The sequence below is a fragment of the Schistocerca serialis genome, chromosome 3, assembly GCF_023864345.2.
Source record: "Schistocerca serialis cubense isolate TAMUIC-IGC-003099 chromosome 3, iqSchSeri2.2, whole genome shotgun sequence".
Lineage (NCBI taxonomy): Eukaryota > Metazoa > Arthropoda > Insecta > Orthoptera > Acrididae > Schistocerca > Schistocerca serialis.
The window spans coordinates 86316789-86336873 of NC_064640.1; the positions used below are offsets into that span (position 1 = coordinate 86316789).

General features: G+C 38.6%; 1 protein-coding gene across 1 annotated transcript in view; it reads left to right on the forward strand.

Moving 5' to 3' along the window:
* LOC126469750 (regulator of G-protein signaling 7) overlaps nt 1-19777 on the forward strand; it is a 262114-nt gene extending 242337 nt beyond the window's left edge. Inside the window, exons 11-13 of the mRNA XM_050096964.1 lie at nt 5046-5232; nt 8263-8355; nt 17992-19777. Of these exons, the coding sequence (XP_049952921.1) occupies nt 5046-5232; nt 8263-8355; nt 17992-18057 (346 nt within the window). The 3' untranslated portion in view covers nt 18058-19777. The remainder of the gene's footprint in view (nt 1-5045; nt 5233-8262; nt 8356-17991) is intronic.
* Nucleotides 19778-20085: the final 308 nt, after the last annotated feature.

The window sequence follows — 20085 nt, forward strand, 5'->3', positions numbered from 1 at the left end:
CTCTTCCTGCCACCATCCTGTACACCTCTAGAGTGAATCTTATGTACCCCAATTGTCTGTGTCTAGTGTTATCCAATGTGAAAGGGTGTTTTCTAAATGTTTGGGAATTGAATAATTGAGGCAGAACCTGGGTAACAGCTCAGCATTCACCTGTTTGGATGTGGGGAACTGCGTAAAAATTACATTCACACTTTTTGGCACACTGGCTCTCATCATTAATTTGCTGGGCAGATTCAATGTGAATCCCTCCGAATCCCAGAAGCTGCATGCTAATGCTTGCTGCTACCAGGGTGGTTCTAAGTCATAGGTAGTGGAAGCCTTTTTATTTCTAGTGCATTTAGAAAGCTTAAGGATGCAACTCTTTTTGTCCAATGAGAAGCTTCTGTTTGAATGTAAAATTGGGACATAATAGTATTTTATACAACATTAATCCGCTTAAGAACAAGCTGTCCATAATTAAAGTTCCAGTTTGAAAATGCTGTAGAAAGAGAACCGCTGCTCAGAATGATGTCAAATTTGAACAGCATATTAATGATGCAGGGGGAAACGTCTTGGAATAAAAAATATCTAACAAAATTTTTTCCAATAGGTGGTGCTGTAAGCCTCTTAATATAAATGGGGTTGGCTACAAATGAAAGATGAGTCGCAATATGATGGCTATGGTTTGAGTTGCACATTATGCATTGCAAACTGTACAATGTGCATGACTTCACAAGTCTGCAGCTCGTGGTGTCACAGTCACATTCTCACTTCCCGAGCACGGGGTCCCGGGTTCGATTCCTGGCGGGGTCAGGGATTTTCTCCTGCCTCGAGTGACTGGGTGTTTGTGTTGTCCTCATCATTTCATCATCATTCATGAAAGTGGCGCGACTGGACTGAGCAAAGGTTGGGAATTCGTATGGGGGCTGATAACCGCGCAGTTGAGCACCCCACGAACCAAACATTATCATCATCATCATCTTCACCATCACTCTTCCACTGTGGCAAGGTTGTACCACACAAGATGGGATAAATCAGTTTTGAATTGTCCTGAGGCCAAAAACTGCATTAAAAGTAAAACGACTTTGGTTTATAATTGTCATTAGACTGGTTAAAGATATTCAGTATGCTGTCCATCATTTTCTGTTACAAGCTGAAATTGAGAAACAGCATGTTTCACAACAGATTGGATTGTCTCGTGGATCATGTTCCAAATTCATTGCACAATGCATGTATTCAGTTCAGCTATATTCATAAGTGGAGCAGTGAAAACAGCATCTTTCAGATAATGCCACAGCCAGAAGTCACAGGGATTAAGATAAGGTTATCTGGACAGCTGTGCTGCAGGGAAATGATGGCTGCTAGTTTTAGCATTTCTGAGATGCTTCTGCAGCAGACACATCACTGGATGGATGCTGTATAGAGGAGCATCATCTCACACAAAAATGATCCTACCCTCACGTCCATACTGTTGAAGGATTGGAATGATGCCAGCGCACAAAAGACTCTCATAGTGTTTACTAGTGGTGCAGGTACAGGACCTACACAACTCATCTTCTTGAAAAAAATATGCCCCATGGTAAACAATGCCATCAACCTGCACCATACAGTCACTTTGCAGAATGAAGTGGTACTGGTTGATCTGTATGTGGATTTTCTGTTGCCCATATTCCGCACTTACGCAAATTGATATGCCCTTCATCTGTTTTCAGAATATTCTGTGGACATTCGTTGTCAGCACCCATGTGAGCACAAAATTCCAGTGCACATGTTTGTCTTCCTGACAGGTCAGCAGGAAGCAACTCCTGAATATGGGTGATTTTGTATGGATGGCAATGCAGGATGTTTCATAGGATTTTATGCACTGTGCTCTCAGGCATGTCCAACATTCAGGCAGTTCCCCATGCACTGCATGTTTGTACACACCACTTGACCCCTTCTGCAATGCTGTGGTTACATCTTTGCCAGATGTCAGATTAACCACTTTCCTCTGTTGCCTCATGACACTTCAAAAGAACCTGCCTTCTCAAAATTTGTAATCATTTTCTCCAGACCCATATCAGACATTGGACCAATGCCTTTTTTCATACCCTTGAGTGACCAGAACTTCTTCAGGGCTACTGGCACACAATCACCATTCTTATAAAAAGAGGTTTACCAGCAGCTCATGATCCTTCATGGAGACAGTCATGCTGAGCACCTCAGATGCAAACTGAGGGATAGCCACGTGCTGCTGGACACCCTCAAAAACTAATTTCCCATTAGTTGAATAAGGCCTCACTTTTTGATTGTCAAAAAATTATACACTTTACTAGCTTTTGGATGAATCCTTTCTTAAGCTATAGAATACAATACACACACACACACACACACACACACACACACACACACTTTTGTACAACTACATTGTTATCAGCTGACTACTTGGTGCAGGCACTGTAACTCGGCAGTACAGCTGGAATGAGGGATTGTGTCAGTGGACTGGGCAATGGGAGAACAGAGGCAGGGAGTGTTGAGGAACACTGGTTGATGGCTGGGAATGAGAGGCAGCGGATACATGGCACAGGAATGTGAGGGAGAAAGGGAGCAGGTGCACAGGATTGGAATGCATCATGAGCACCTATAATGATCACCTCGTGCATGTCATGAAGATATAGAGTAGTGGATTGAGTGGGGAAGAAAAAACAGAAGCAGAGAAGATTGCAGGGAGGCAAATGCAGGGTAAGAGATTGAGGTGGGTGTGGAGCAGGAGGTTAGCAGAGATTGAGGCCATACAGATTACAGGACCAGAGGATGTGCTGCAATGACAACTCCCATCTATTTAATTCAGAGAAACTGGTGCTGGAAAGGGGGGGGGGGTGTAAGGATGCACAATTTCTTAAGCAGCCATTGAAATTGAGCAAGTGCTCACCAATGTGTTCTGCCACTGGGTGGTAAACTCTGTTCATGACCACAGATTGGAAATGGCTATTAATTTGTGTGCACAGCCCGCATGAAATGCTGTGCAGAAATTGCAGCAGAGCTGTCAGCCATTGATAAGAAAGGATAAGCCAGTGATTGATGGGGCTAGAGTAGGATGTGCTGGGTGGGTGTATGGGACAAGTCGTGCTCTTGAGTCTTCTCCGGAGATGTGACCCACGTGGCAAGAAGTTGCATTGTGTGTGATTATAATTATGGACTAAGGTACTGCCTGGATTGGGTGGACAGCACAATACAGTATTGGAATGAGTAAGGAAAGTCGTGGGTTAAATGTTCTTCATCTCTGGACATGATGGAAAATACTCTTAAGTTTTGGCAAAGGATATAGTTGAGTTTTCCCAGTCTACGATGATATTGCATGATAAGCAGTTGACTTGTATGCCGCTGGTGCTCAGGGGTGTGAGAATGTGGTGTGTGTCTGCTGGCTATATTTGGGGATAGTGCCTGCCTATAAAGGCATTAGTAAGAATATAAGAGTAAAGGAGACCTCTCACCAAAAGGTGTGCACATACGCACACACGCCGCCCCCCCCCCCCCCCCACACACACACACACTCACACAGATATATGCACACATGCCCCTACGTGACACTGGGTGGATGCATGATCCATGTGATGCACAGTTGTTGGAGCCAGTGGGGAGTGGCACACACTGAAGGTGATGTGAGGATGTGAATTGGGAGGGGATGACAGGATGGAGGTAGGGGACACTGTTGGGTGGAGGGAGTGCAGACAGTGGGTTATCAGTGATTGAGGCCAGGATGATTTTGAAAGTGAAGGATGTGTTTGCAAGGATAATCCCGTCTTCTTGGTTGAGATAGAGAGAAGGCCCAGGTTGTGAAGTAGCCATTGAAATTCAGCATGTTAGGCTCAGCTGCATGTTGTGCTACTGGGGTGGTCAACTTTATTCTTGTCAACAGTTTGACAGTGGCCATTTATCCTGCTGGACAACTGAATGGTAGTCATACCGACAGGAAAATGTGTTCAGTTTTTGCAGCAGAGTTGGTATATGATGTGGCTGCTTTCACAGGTGGTCCGGGCTCTGATGAGGTAGGATTGGCCTGTGACAGGACTGAAGTAGGACATAGTGGGTAGATTGATTGGGCAGGTCTTGCACCTTGGTCTGCCACAGGGATATGATCCCTGTGGCAAGGAGTTGGGAATGGGCGTGGTGTAGGAATGGACTAGGATGGTGTGTAAGTTGAGTGGGTGACAGAACACCACTTTAGGTGGGGTAGGAAGGATCTTGAGTAGCATGTTCCTCATTTCAGGGCATGATTATAGATAGTCAGAGACCTGACGAAGGAAACGGTTCAGTTGTTCCAGCCCGGGCTGATACTGGGTAACGAAGGGAGCACTCCTTTGTAGCTGATTCTTGGGGGTGGTGGGAGGACTGGGTTTGTGTGAGTTATGACACAAACTGTTTATTATTTCAAAAGTAATTGCCATAACTGTTAATACATTTATCCCACTGTGAGACAAGGTGGTCAACACCTCGATCAAAAAATGTTTGTAGTTGCCTGCGGAATTATGATTGTACCCAGGCATGCACCTCTTCATCCAAATCAAATTGACGACCACAAATGTCTTTCTTCATGGCTCTTGCCTACATGTTACCTAGGTTGTTTCCACTATGCTGCAGAAGTTTTGCTGGGAGTGCCTTGCACATCCTCCATACAGTCTTGATCCCTCCCCATGCAATGTCCATATTTTTAAGGCCCTGAAGAAAAACATCCATGGCCATCTATTTGCTTTGGATGAATAGGTGCATGCCTGGATACAATCATGGTTCAGTAGGCGACAGCAAACACTTTTCCATGTGGTTCATCGTTGAAATGTATTAACAGTTATGGTGCTTACTTTGAAATAGTAAGCAGTGTACTTACTTTTTTCCCATCTGTCTCATTTTCATTTGACTGCTCCTTATATATTAATCTAGATGTCTGAAAGCTTATTTTTGTTTAATATTTAGGCAATATATACGTAATATTATGGATTCTTGCGTATTGTATAATAATATTCTGCAGTTTATTGACAGAGATTGCAATGAAAGCAGTATTTAACTACTTTTTTTTTTTTTTTTTACAGGTTTTGGGAAGCTGTACAAGAAGTAAAAGCTTTGCCTCAGAAGGATGTCCAGGACAAAGTAAATGAGATTTGGGCTGAGTATTTGGCACCTGATGCTAGCTGTCCAATAAATGTTGATTCCCGTTCTTATGAAATCACCAAAAAGAACATGGAAAGTCCCGATCGGTGGAGCTTTGATGTAGCTGCAGTGAGTACATTTTGTTATGTTACGTTAAAATTAATTGCCTTACATTTCAATACAGGGTGAGTCAAAAAGAATACCACAACTTTAGGAATTTAAAACTCTGCAACGACAAAAGGCAGAGCTAAGCACTATCTGTCGGCGAATTAAGGGAGCTATAAAGTTTCATTTAGTTGTACATTTGTTCGCTTGAGGCACTGTTGACTAGGCGTCAGCGTCAGTTGATGCTAAGATGGCGACCGCTCAACAGAAAGCTTTTTGTGTTATTGAGTACGGCAGAAGTGAATCGACGACAGTTGTTCAGCGTGCATTTCGAACGAAGTATGGTGTTAAACCTCCTGATAGGTGGTGTATTAAACGTTGGTATAAACAGTTTACAGAGAATGGGTGTTTGTGCAAAGGGAAAAGTTCTGGACGGCCGAGAACGAGTGATGAAAATGTAGCACGCATCCAGCAAGCATTTGTTCACAGCCCAGGAAAATCGACTCGCAGAGCTAGCAGAGAGCTGCAAATTCCACAATCAACTGTATGGAGAGTCCACGAAAAAGGTTAGTTATGAAACCTTATCGTCTGAAATTGGTTCAAGCACTGTCTGCAGCTGATAAGATTAAAAGAATCGATTTCTGTGATTTTATCCTTGCTCAAATGGAAACAGATGAATCTTTCGTTTCAAAGATTGTGTTTAGTGATGAAGCAACTTTCCACACTTACGGGAAAGTCAACCGTCACAATGTCTGTATATGGGGCACTGAGAATCCACGGGAAACAACTCAGTATGAACGTGACTCGCCTAAGGTGAACGTTTTCTGTGCCATTTCAGCCAATAAAGTTTTTGGTCCCTTTTTCTTCGAAGGTGCTACTGTAACTGGACTACAGTATCTGGAGATGTTAGAGAATTGGCTGTTCCCTCAGCTCGAACAAGAAGCACAACAATTCATATTTCAGCAGGATGGAGCGCCACCACATTGGCACTTATCTGTCCGTAACTACATGAACGTCAACTACCCGAGGCGATGGATTGGCCGCCAGGCAGCCCGTGACAGAGCACTTCATCACTGGCCTCCAAGAAGCCCTGATCTTACCCCCTGCGATTTTTTCTTATGGGGGTATGTTAAAGATATGGTGTTTTGGCCACCTCTCCCAGCCACCATTGATTATTTGAAACGAGAAATAACAGCAGCTATCCAAACTGTTACGCCTGATATGCTACAGAGAGTGTGGAACGAGTTGGAGTATCGGGTTGATATTGCTCGAGTGTCTGGAGGGGGCCATATTGAACATCTCTGAACTTGTTTTTGAGTGAAAAAAAAACCTTTTTAAATACTCTTTGTAATGATGTATAACAGAAGGTTATATTATGTTTCTTTCATTAAATACACATTTTTAAAGTTGTGGTATTCTTTTTGAATCACCCTGTATTGTCAGCTTGTGGGATGTGCAAGTTGTTCATTGCTCTGTACCATGTTGTTCACTGTGACTTTGCCGATACATATGAGAGGAGGAATGTCATTTCCATACAAGAAAAAATGTAGAATTACCCTTGTCATGCAAGGAGGAGTCTCCCTAAATCGTTTCAGGCAAATGCCGGGATGGTTCCTTTGAAAGGGCACGGCCGATTTCCTTCCCCATCCTTCCCTAACCCAAGCTTGCGCTCCGTCTCTAATGACCTCGTTGTTGACGGGACGTTAAACACCACTAACCTAAGACCTAACCTCACCAAGGAGGAGCTGTATTTTTCAAATGCCTTCATGGGACACAGCACTAATGTTGGTGATATCGTCTGTGTGCTGACAGAAGATTACTTTTCATCATTCTAAAACCTGGCTACCACCATTTTCTTCAAACTGGTAGCAGCATGAAATTTCTCCAGTAATTTTGAATTGCTGCTATTCAATTTAGTTAGCTATGTTTTGATTCCTTGTTCAAGAAGGAAATTTTGCCAGGATCATATAAGACATTTTGCTGTAAATGATCTATTTTAACAGCCACCTAGAGCCCATTTAAAAAACGCTGCCTACATTTTAGATTGTTAAGTAGATCTTACAAAACTATTGATTTTATTTGGCATCTTGACAGTTAATCTAGATCACCCATAATGATTTGTCATACTTAGGCAATTAGTGTGTATCTAGTATCCTATTTTGATTTTTAATTTTGTTATGTGGAAAGGCTGCTCTGCTGGATTTTTTGCTTCCATAAGACCATTGACACAACCTCTTGGCTAACACAAAATTTCAGCAGTTTCGTTAAAAGCAGATGAAGGAAACAGATGGTGATATGTTGTCCAATACAGCTGAAACCATATTTGAATTGTGATGTAGACATTAGGGTTTACAAGTTTTTCAGATATTTTATATTGTTTTGTCAGTTGCTTTGTGCTGTAAATAAACTCTCTTTGTGTTCTTACTTTTTAAAATATAAGAACTACAACAATGTAATTACATTTAGATCAGTGTATCACACATGTCATTGCATTTCATTCTTTTTCTTTTGAGATTAAAAGTTTGTGATACCTTCATAATTGCTATGAACATTTTCTTTTGTAAACACACACACACACACACACACACACACACACACACACACACACACATGTATCATAATTAATGGCATAAACACATACAGTTGAAAGTACGCAATACTAGAAGCAGATACTAGGATCGAACATGCATACCTTAATACCTATGAGCAATTTTTCATCATTGATACTGTGAAGCAAATCTCTTCTACTGCAACTCTTTGCTGATTATCACTTCCCAAAATATGGAAAGCAAAGCGCTTCCAGTAGAAGAGATTTGCATCACAATATCAAAGATGAAAAATTGCTTGTAGCTCTTAAGGTATGTACTTTCGACCCTATGTCTACTGAGACGCTTTTGCTTCTAGCATCATGTACTTTCAACTGTATGCATTTACGGCATTGCTTAAGACTAATATAAAGTCTGTTGTATGATTTTCCTGATGCTTGTTTGCAGACTGAATATTATTCAGTAGCACTGTATTGCCAAAATAGCCAAGCATTATTTTCTTTTTCAGGCACATGTTTATCACTTGATGAAAAGTGATAGCTATTCGCGGTATTTAAGATCTGAAATGTATAAAGAATTCTTAAATGGCTCAAAGAAAAAGGTAAGTGTTATATATTTTTACATCCATATATATTTGCTTACAAATACCCATATATAGATTTACTCATAAATAAACTACAGTTACATTCAGGATGAAGTATTGTTGAAATATAAGAGCCTTAAATGGATCCTACGCATTTACCTTTAGTTTAAAGATCACCAGCTATTCATCATGATTTGTTTGTCTCTTTATTTAACAAATTACTCAGTGTTAAATTTGATAAAAGATTCTTCCTCTAGTATCACAGCCTGACACAAACTATGCTGGTCACTATCATGAACCATGCTATGTTTTTTCAGGACAATAAAACCTTCTACCAGTGCAACTCCAGATACAAGTGTATGTTGAAATATAAGAGCCTTAAATGGATCCTACGCATTTACCTTTAGTCCATGTGAGAATAATTTATTACATTTACATTATAATGTACAGGATTTAGGTTACAAAATAGATGCTTTTGAATCATTTATCACAGGACTATCTCCACATGTAGTAATAATTACAGAACACCAGAAAACAGTGGACAACATTCACTATTGCAAATTAGAAGGCTACAACCTAGCTATGTTCTACTGCAGAACACATAATAAAGGCGGTGGTGTTGCAATCTACTCAAGAAAATGTGAGTTCATAACCACCACAGAAAATGTGCTATGGGGGAACAATTTATGTGTTGACAAAGATTTCGAAATTGCAGTTCTTAAAGTCACATTTTGCACTGTTCCTTTCTATGTCAAATCACTTGGTGGAGTTTTAAGTTGATTAATGTCAGGTTGTAGAAGTGTAAATCTTGCCATACTGGGAGATCTGAACAAAAACACTTTACATGATGGTCAGGAGAGCAAATGTTTAACACATCGTATCCTGTCTTATGGGGCTAAAGATCTTCTTGGACTAGTACGCACCAGAATATTAAACACACATAGTAGTTCAATTGATCATGTTATCACAAATTATGACCACATCATCTCAACAGACATCATAAATAGTCACCTCTCAGATCATTTAAGTCAAAAACTAGTGCTAAAATATAATACCAAATTCAAACCAAGAAAAATGTATGAGCACAGGCGAATACTATCTGCAAACAACATTGCTACACTATGACATAGTTTAAGCCAGGAATCATGGGAATAAGTTACAACCACCATTGGGGTCAACAATAAATGGAACATGTTCACATAAATTCTGACTGAGTACTTAAATAGAGCTATGTCATTTAAATAAGTGAGTATCCAGAAAAATCAACCTTGAAAATCAAAACCTCTGCCATTAGATTTTAAAACAAAAGAAAAAATGGAAAACATGAATAGCTTGCACTGACTGACTAACTCACAGTTACATAAAAAACTCTTCAAGCAGTACAAATATAAGCACCACAAATAAGTCAGGAGATTAAAATTGGAAAGAATCAACCAATAGATATGAGGTTCAATAATGTTTCCAAGACTTGCTGGTCAGTTGTAAATAAAATCAGAAACAATGAAAAAGAAAAATGAAATTAATAATGTACAATTAACTGTGAATAATGAAGGTATCTCAGATCCCCTTCTAGCCAGAAATATTTGTAATAATTACTTCATAGATACTGTTGAAAATGGTGTCTCTATGAAACAGGATATACAGCACACATTTGAGTCCAGTAACAAACAGAACTGCAGTACACTACCAGCAGTAAGCATGACATTCTGCAGCTTATTGATAGTCTCAAAAACAAAAAATCAGCAGGATTAGATGAAATTTCTCCACATCTATTGAAGAATTACAAACATGAACTAATGAAACCACTAGTTCATCTAATAAACTGTGTTCTCGAAGGTGGTGTGTTCCCTGAAAATTGAAATGGGCTGTAGTTAAACCAGTACACAAAAAGGGGGAAATACAGAATGTAGAGAACTACAGACCCATCGCCCTAATCTCAACTTCAGCAAACTGACAGAGAAAATAATATTTTAAAAAAGTCCTGAAACATTACAACAATGCTGATATATTAAGTGACTTCCAGCAAGGTTTCAGAAGAGGTCAAAGTATCACATCAGCAGCAGTACAATTTGTCCATCATGAACTTGAAAAAATAAATGAAAAATCCCAAGCAGCAGGAGTATTCCTGGACCTCTCAAGGGTTTTGATAGAGTACACCATTACATGCACTTATTAAAAATTGCAAAGAATGATGTCACTGGAAAACTCATGCAATTGCTAAAAGCATATTTAAAGGATAGACAGCAGTGCATGGAGATTATATATTCTAATGGAGAAATACTGGAGGGGAGAGGGTCAAGTATAAGAAATACAAATTTTGGTGTTCCTCAGGGCTCCATTTTAGTTCAAGTCCTATTGATATGCTATGTAAATGATTTCCCGAGTCCTCTTGACAATAAGCAGTTAATCACTATGTATGCAGACAATACATCTGGTGTCTGCTATACAGACAAGGAACCCAGCCCAGTTGAAGAGATACATAACTTTATTGAGAAGGCAAGAGCTCACTTTGAAAGAGACAACCTAAAAGTAAACATAGAAAAAACTAATATTATTCATTTTAAACCAAGTGGTCCAAACAGACAAAATACTGTGATTGATGAAATTCTACCAAAACCTGTACAGATTGTAAATTCTTGGGTTTATGCATAGATGATCGACTTTAATCAAAGTAGCAAGCTGATTATGTCTGTAAAAAAATAACACCCAGTCTATATGTATTAAGAACATTATCACCATATCTTATTCTGAAACCCTAAGGACTGTATATTATGGATTACCCTTTTTTGTCTTATGGAGTAGTATGGTGGGTTGGTGGAGGGGGGTGGGGGGTGGGGGGGGGGGGGGAGAGACATGCCAAACTAATATGAAAAGGGTTTTCATGCTGCAGAAGTGAGCCTTGAGGGTCATAGCAAATGTAAAACTAGGAACTTCTTGCAAACTCCTATTCATTAGACACAATATTCTCACAGTTTATGCCATGTATATACTAGAAACTATAATGCTAGTGAAAGAAGACACTAAGATCACAAAGAGAAACATCGATATTAACAACTATGAAACTAGGCATAGAAAAGACTTTCATATGGTTAACAGAAGATTAACTCTAATAGTGAAAAGCCCCTATGTCAAAGGAGCTGTTTTTAATAACTTGTTACCAAATGAAGTTAAGGTATTGACAGGGAATACTTTTAAAAAGCAAGTCAAACAGTGGCTTAACCAGAAATGCCCTTATAACTTGAATTTATCATGAATTATAATGTAATAAGAAATAATGTAAAGGAAAAAAATTGTAACTGTAAAAACTTTATACTTAGTTGAAAATGCAGATGCATCTAAAATTACATGTTATGAGCAATAAATTGAAATTTAGCGTATGGATACGGAGATTGACACAAAGTTGCTTTCTGAAAAGCAAGCAGAAACTGAACATTATGGCTGCTTATAGCTTGTGTTCAAATCAGTACCAATGAAGAAAGCTTTAATCGGCTAAAAAAATGAGACAGACAATCGGTGTTTCAAAATCAAATTTCAAGTCCAGTAAGGCAAGGTGACAGCAGTATTTGGATGCCACAGTACCTTAAGCATAAATGTCAAAATAAGAACTAGTGATCCTGATGCTGGGTTGCGTATTTGTTTCCTGTAGCAGACCATGTGCTGTCTGGTGAATAAAGTCATCTAGATCGTGCAATAATTTTTATTTATTGTGTCATTTTGACTACTGCCACCATCAGATCAAAACTTAGAATTTGTAAAATAACTTCAGTCTCAGTATCACTGAGTTGTTATTGACAGTAAATGTTGTTTTAGAAGTTCTGAGTTTTGATCTGATGATGACACTAGCTAAAACAATTTAAAAATGTGATCTAGACAGTTTTATTCACAAAGCATCCCTACATGGAGTGTGTGTGGTAACCTCTACTATGCAGATACTATTGCTGCAACTCTTTTATTTGATTTCCACATTGATAGGGTGGTGGAATGGTGGATCCATTCCCCACTTTAAGTGGCCCAGGATGAAAGAGGGACCAGTGACATAGCATCTTAGGAAAGCCAGAGATTGATGGACTTGTCACTCTGTCAGTGATGTGACTTTGACAACATGGAGCATCAGTTCAACCTCTATGGTCTGCTCACAGTTTATTGCCTGTGGTCACCTCAGCATATTGGGCCTGTGGGTGGACAGAGGTTGTACCTATGCCTCACCAGAGAAGAAGGAAAGGAGATTTGGTGGGTAGTGTCTGGGTGGTGACACTTTGGACTAGGACCGTATCAAGGCATATCCAGCAGTGTTGATAGCGTCAGGTGAGTAGTTGGGCACTGAGAAGATCAGATCAAGGGCCTAACATCATTTAAATATCATGGCTGGAGCTGATTTCAATGCACCACAAGGTGATCTTGCATGGCTGTTACTTTACAGTTGACACCCTCTATGACTGGTGATGACCCTTTGAGTCCAGTCTTTTGTATGGCCATATTTGTGAGTCCAGACTTAAGATCCCTTATGCTTATATGGGAATTACTGTGAAGACTGGGTCAGGCTGTACTATTCAATAGATGTGACCGTGCAACATCTCAGCTGGACTATGACTGTGTATGAGGGTGAATTTATGACGAGGAGTGTTATCCTCATCATCATCTTGTGCATTTGGGCCTTGAACATTCTGAACAACCACTCAGAGAAGTGGTGGTCAGATGTGTTATTCCTTTCCTTTGGTGTGGCCAATTATTGGATACAATAGCGTGTGCTGCTCCCTCTGTGTCAACGGCACCATATGTTATGTTAGGGAGAGAATCTAACACAAATACCCATCTAGCCCACTTGCATGGACCTGTGAAGTTGATACACACAGAGTCCCATGGCTATAGAGAGTAGGCCACGAGGAAAAATGTAATGTCCAACCTGACTGAAGCCCTACTTATGTTTGGCAGGCTCAGGCCATACATTTGATGTTGATGTCAATACTTGGCCAATCTACATGACACCTAGCCAAAGCCTTCATCTTCATCATTCCATAGTGTGCCTAATATGATACCCCAAGGATGAGAGGCTGGGATCATCTCCCTGCACTTGGACTCTTCTGTGGTCAGCAGAAGTAGCCCTGGTTGACATTAAGTTAATGGCACATCAAAAAATAGGTCATTAGTGCTGGATGTGTAGCTTTGAGGAGGTCCTCCTGACAATCAAAACTTGTCAAATGTACGACTTTGCTGAGTGATGGATTTTAATCTGTGAGTCTAGACACCTCCCAGGCAGTGACAGGGAGATTATCCATTGTGTCTTCAATCTTTTTATCATTCTGTAAACAATGGGTTTGTGGTCTGTAACCAGGTGTAGTTCTCTTATCTGTACAAAATAGAAATCTTTGGTGGTGTAAGTAACAGTCAGTTTCATCTTTTCTATTTGACTTTTATTCACTTGTGCTGCTGTTAGTATTTTAGAGGCACATACAACTGACTGTTGCATGCCATCGGGGGCTTGTGTGACAAATGCACCAATCCCAAATTGGAAAGTATCTGTAACCAGGACTAAACATTTTCTGGGTGTACATGTGGTCAGGCAGGGAGCAAACATTGAACACCATTTTATCTTCATGAAATCTGTCTGACAGTGGTAAATCACTGAAATTTGTTATAAATTTGTATTAGTGATTAAGTGTACCAAAGAATGACATGAGTTCCTTTAAGTCTTAGCACACAGGGAGATGATCAATTATTTGTATGTGGACAGATGTAAGTCAGAGACCAGAATTACTCAATATGTGGCTGAGGTACTGAACTACTGAACACTCAGTCAGAAAAAAGATCACTTATTTAATTTGGAGTTAAGCTAACTGACTCATTTGTTTTAAATTGTACAGATTTTGCTTAAGCTGACTGACTCAGTTGTTTTTAACTGTAGAGGTGTTGCTTCTAGATGGACACAATAACTATAACATTATCTGAATAGTTTGCAACTATTGATACTATCTATGTAAACTGTACTTAGTATTTTTGAAATATCATGGGAACATTTTCAATGCCAGAAGGTGATCATTTGTATTGATATGTCCTGAAAGGCCCATTGTTTACTAATAAAACGCTTTTATTTGGCATATAATTGTAATTACAGTTAAGTGTCACCTAATTCAATTGTAGAATAGAACTGCTCCCTTGTAACTTAGTAGTTCTTCTACATATGGAACTGAACAAACAACTATATTAGACAGGCGAAATAAATCTCGGGTGAATAGCCTGGTATGAGTGTGCATAGGACACAATATTTCGGCAATCGACCACGCTGCCATATTAGACTGAGCATTGATAGATGCTTTACAGTCATCACATATATGAATTGTGTCATTACGTTTTTTAATTATAGCCATGGACATTATCCATTGGCTAAATGTGTCTGGTATCACAAAATGTGATGCCTCTAAACAATTTAGTTTCTCCTTCATATCAAAACGCACAGGCCCAACATAGACAAGTAGCATTAGGTTGTAATGATATGTGCATGTCAAAGTGTTGTGCACAACCCAGATTAGATGTAATTAAATCAGAGATTTCATAAATAAATTTTCCAGATCACTAAATGCAATACAATTAGATATGAAGTCCACTGATTCTTGTATTTGAAAACCAAACCTGGCAAAGGCAACTAAACCAAAAACGTTAGTTGCTACTTGTGACGACCCTGTTTCTGGTCTACATATATGTTGATACATAACATTGACTGTTACTTGGCCCTTTTGAAGCAACTGTGTGTTACCAAAAGACATAGTTGGTGAGCTAATATGACAGTATGTTTCAGCTTTAAATTGGGATATGGAAGCTCCAGTATCCAGTTGAAAATCCATAGCCCTGATGTTGATGAGTAATGAGGTCATCACGTCGAGTAGAGTTTGATTTCTACTGTCACTACTGGGATGATGTTGTGCAGTGCAGTACTAAACTGTGGCACTGGCCACGAATGGCTCTGACAGATACTGGTCTTGTACCCACATTTGTTGCAAGTAAAAAACATAGTGTTGCACTGTTAACAGTTACGCCAATTGTGACTGTATTCTTTTTTTGCTACACATCACAAACCATCACTATGACAACTATTACTACTGTTACAGTTTCTTTCTGCACAATGTCACTGTTTTTCTTGAATGATAAGGAGGTGGAAATTCTAACCAAACTCCTAATTAAGTTGTATCTGTGTGTGATAGTGCCGCAGAATATACAGATGATGACATCGTCCCACCATCAGTTGACTTTAGGGAATGATGTAGTCTAGGTTGCACCTTTGCCATGTCAAAGTCAACATCAGAATCATATTTTGCTATTGATGCAAATTCAGTTGACTGAGCTATGTGAAGAACCTTCCTTAAATAAGGAACAGACTTTCTATGGCTGATAGCATGAACTTTCTGGCCAGGAGCTAGAACATGCAACCACGTCTTGATTTAAAGCTTTCTTATAAGTGTGTTTCACTGTGAGCATAGAAAATTACACTTTTGACCAAGCTTCTATGGGTCAACCAACTAGGATTTGTATGCCTGGTTCACTTTCTTCTGACTCTAGTTGAAATTTAGGCTAGCAGCCACTACATGCATTTGAATCTTGGAATGACTGGACAATAAACTACTCAAGATGTTGAACAATGTACTAGGTTGTGTACAAACTCCTCACCAGGCCATGAAGGCCCAAGGGATGTTTGTCAGCCACGTGTCATCCTCTGCCTTGCGGCATCATGTGGATGCAGTGTGGAGGGACATGCGATCAGCACACCACTCTCCTGGCCATTTTCCAGACTGTGGAGCCGCTACTACTTGGTGATGTAACTCCTAAGTTATCATCACAAGGCAGAGTGAACCCTGTACCAGTCGTCCCACCAAGGAAACAGCCTTGGCAGTACTGGGAATAGAACCTCGCTTCTCCACATGGCAGCCATCTTCACTGACCACTCAGCTATGGAGCTGGACGCTAGGTTGTCCAAATGGTTGTAATTTGTGAACCAGCTCACAACTGTGGCTGCCAGAAGATAGTAACTAAGCAGACTGAACATAAGTGTCATAAATTTTACTAGGCTCGCAAAACAGCAGAAACCAGTGGAGATATGTATTCCAAATTTCCTTTCAATGTAGGTTTTGACAATGCTGGCAGAGATACCATTGGTGCTGATGTTGTTGATGTAACATTGTACTGTTCTGCTAAGCATTGCAGTTATTTGGTATTTTGTTTCCATAGTGTGTCAAACTGTATTTGAATTTACATGTGTTGTTTCCATTGTTGTTGTATTGTGGCATCAGCTGCTGTTGCCACAATTCAATAACCTTTGTGTCCATGATGCACTAATAACACACAAGCACTTGAGTTGCTCATCACTACTTTTTTGTTATAATCTGACTCAAACTAGGCAGGTCACCACCATGAACCAGGTAGTGTGGATATTCCAAGACTGGCACACAGTAGAGAGCAAATCGTATGATTGCGAGTAATGTGAGCTCAAACAAGTACCAGTGAACAAAACCCAGAATTGTCTGAGACACCACCACACACATAGTTCCAATATCAGAGTCCAGAAAGACAAGATGGCAGCTGTATGTGGATATCAGCAAAATATGATTTGTTGCTCCAGTCACAGGGTGAGGTATTAATTTACTGTACTGTATCAACAACCATCCCTGCACAACAACATGTTTAATATGACCTCTCTAGTTGCAGCCACTGCAGGTGGAGAACTGTCTACTACACAGATACTATTGCCACTGCTCCCTAAGTCAGTTTCCATAAGGCTCGAGAGGCAGGATATTAGAGTTCCTATAATAGTATGAGAAATATTGAGTGTAATGGATAATTTAGGACTAAAGTAAAGATAAACAAAAATTTAATGCCTTTATCACTCCTACATGAAGTGTAAATATTTAATTTTCTTTCCACTGTGTAAAATCACATTGGTTATTAGTTACCATTTTTTCATTATAAGAGACAAAATTTCTTGATGGAGGTCAGCAATCGTGGTTCAGTTACACAAAGTAAGAATTGTTTACATTGTATTAATCTATCCATCTTGACTTTAAATTATGCGTTTTAGCAGACTGCCATCGTCAGATACTGTCATAAAAATTGTTGTGACTGAATCTAATGACAATAGTCTACCATAACACAATTTACAGTTAATGTTGATAAACAAAATGTGTATAGGAAATAATGCTAAACTTCTTGCAATATTTTTATTCTTCTGCATGAGAGTGAAAGCTCTCAAAAAAATTATGGATTGTGATTTTGAATAAAATTAGTTTTATTCTTAAGAAAAAGAAACAAGTAGCAGCATACTTCCCTATAAACTTTGAAGACATATTTATCCTCCATGCAGCCAAGTTTACTTTCCTTCATGCACGAAAATGGCTTTCATTCATTGTGCTTGGGCAGAGGATTTCTTTGCTTTTCTTCCTCCTATGAATGAAACGGTAAAAGAAGCAAAGAAGATTAGCGCAAAGAACTTCACTCTCACTAATTGCTTGGTGGCTTAGGGAATATAATGGTGGATGTAACTGTGAAGACATAAATGATCATTATTTGCATACAGTTATTGTTCCTTACAATTATGCTTATTTATGTAAAACGCACTCTGCTGTATTTACATATTCTGTTTCATGCATAATGTGTATTTTAATGTTGCAGACATCTGTGAAAGGAATTCGCTCAATAGTTTCTTTCTCAGCTCGTAAGGAAACAACATCATCATAGTATGGTTTTATGGGAAGAAAATAATTTTCTAAAATATATACATCGTGATACCCACAAGCTGAAATCATGAGAATGGTGGTCAAATATTGCATGAAGATGGAATTTTGTATAGATGTTAGTGAAGGAAACCATCCGTTTTGGTGTTTGGATTTCACTATGCAAAAGGGGTTGTGAACCCATAAGTGATATTTTTGTAACCTGTAACATCCTTACTTGTGATGCAGTGAGTACATGAATTGAGGTTGCTAAGTATAAATGAGAAATTGCTGTTAAGAACTGTTCTGTTAGAAATGTGAGTGTAAATTGATAATTTAAAATTTAGAATGTGTAGAAGTTAAATATGACTGGTGCATTACAAGACTACTCTTCATGTATTATAATGGGGACTGTCACTGTCATGTACATAATTTGAGAAGCTTTTTTTGTTGGCAGGCTATAACCAAAGTTACTCTGTTATGTGGTATGAAACTATTTTCAGCTCTTAATGCTGCAGAATATGTAACATATACCTGTAAGAAATTAGATTTATGTATGTAAGCCTTGCAATATCTTCTCTTTATGCTCCCTTAAAACTTAATAAAGCATTTAAAATCAGGATTTTGTTTACTGGCTGCACAAATGCAGTGCTAGTATTTTGAACATTTTTTTAAGAATATATAGTTACTTTGATTCCAAGATTCTTTTGTTTTTATTGTATCTTTGATAATTTTGAATTTCATTGTTGCATATTAGTACGTCTTGATATTGAAATTAGCTTCTCATACTCCATAATTTAAGGAAGGTACAGCACAAAGTGTAACCATATCAAGGAGATTAATTTGAGTCACTGCAGTTTTTACCATGCTGTCACCTGTGAAACAAAGTATTAAAAATAACAGTAAGTGTAAACTTGGTAAATGAGATTTAGGATGCTAACATAGTTGTTATATGATCCTTATGTGAGGAGACTTAGTAGTCTGACTTAATATTTTGTAACGTAAGCACAGAATTTGTAGAGTCAAGAAGGATATGAAACATTTGATGTTTGTATCATTCACAAAGTGTTCTGCAGTCTACGTGTTTTCTGTTTCCTAGTGCCATAATTGGAGTGTCACAATATCCATCCAGCGTGCAACATGATCTGTGTCTGGAGACATTGATATAGATGAGGTTTGAATATGCTGGCAAGAAACTCCAAAGTTATGGAGTTCTCTCTGAGTATTATTACTTAAAATGTAATTCAGTGTTCAATAGCAGATTGAAATATTACTAAATATCTTCATTTATAGTAGCAAAATGACAGAAAGTATCAACATGAATTTTAGTGGATAATGTTGACATGTTCAAAATTCATTTACACTCTGTGACATGTTGGTTCGTTTACTTCTGTGCTTGAAGCAATTGTAGATGTCCACGGGTAGTATGGTAGTTGGTGTTACAGAAGAAAGCCAAACCCACAGCTGTTAGTCAGCTTTTGAAACTATTTACAAAATTATTGCACAATATTGTAACTTAATTCTGTATTTCTTGTGTAGCATTGTTATTGTGATTGTTTTTTTCCATTTATTGTTTGTTACCGATTTTCATATTAAACTTAAGTGACTAAGAATCATCTGTGATCGATTTATGTTCTATGAAAAGACTGTACAAGTGACAGAAAAAATTTGCTCATGATAAATATTAAGGATACTTATATATGGTGCATTTTGTGAGGACTTTTAAGTTTTCTTATTCCTTTTTTGTCTGTTTATGTTTTTGTTATATTTTTTGCTTTTAAGCCAGTCATTTTATGAAAGAATACAATAAATAACAGTTACCTTGATTTTGTAAAGTTGCAATAATTCTTCAGTTTCAATTCTATGGTCACAATAAAGGAGGAGTGTCAGGTTAAGTGTATAGGACTCATCAAAAAATGTTAACAGTATGAATTAGGGGATGATATTTCAAAGAAAGTTTTTTGGAAGTGTCATAACAGGTCCAGTCTTGTAGAATGTTCCACATTTCACTTTTAACAGATTTCATGATTAAAATACGCTGCTTGTTAGTACT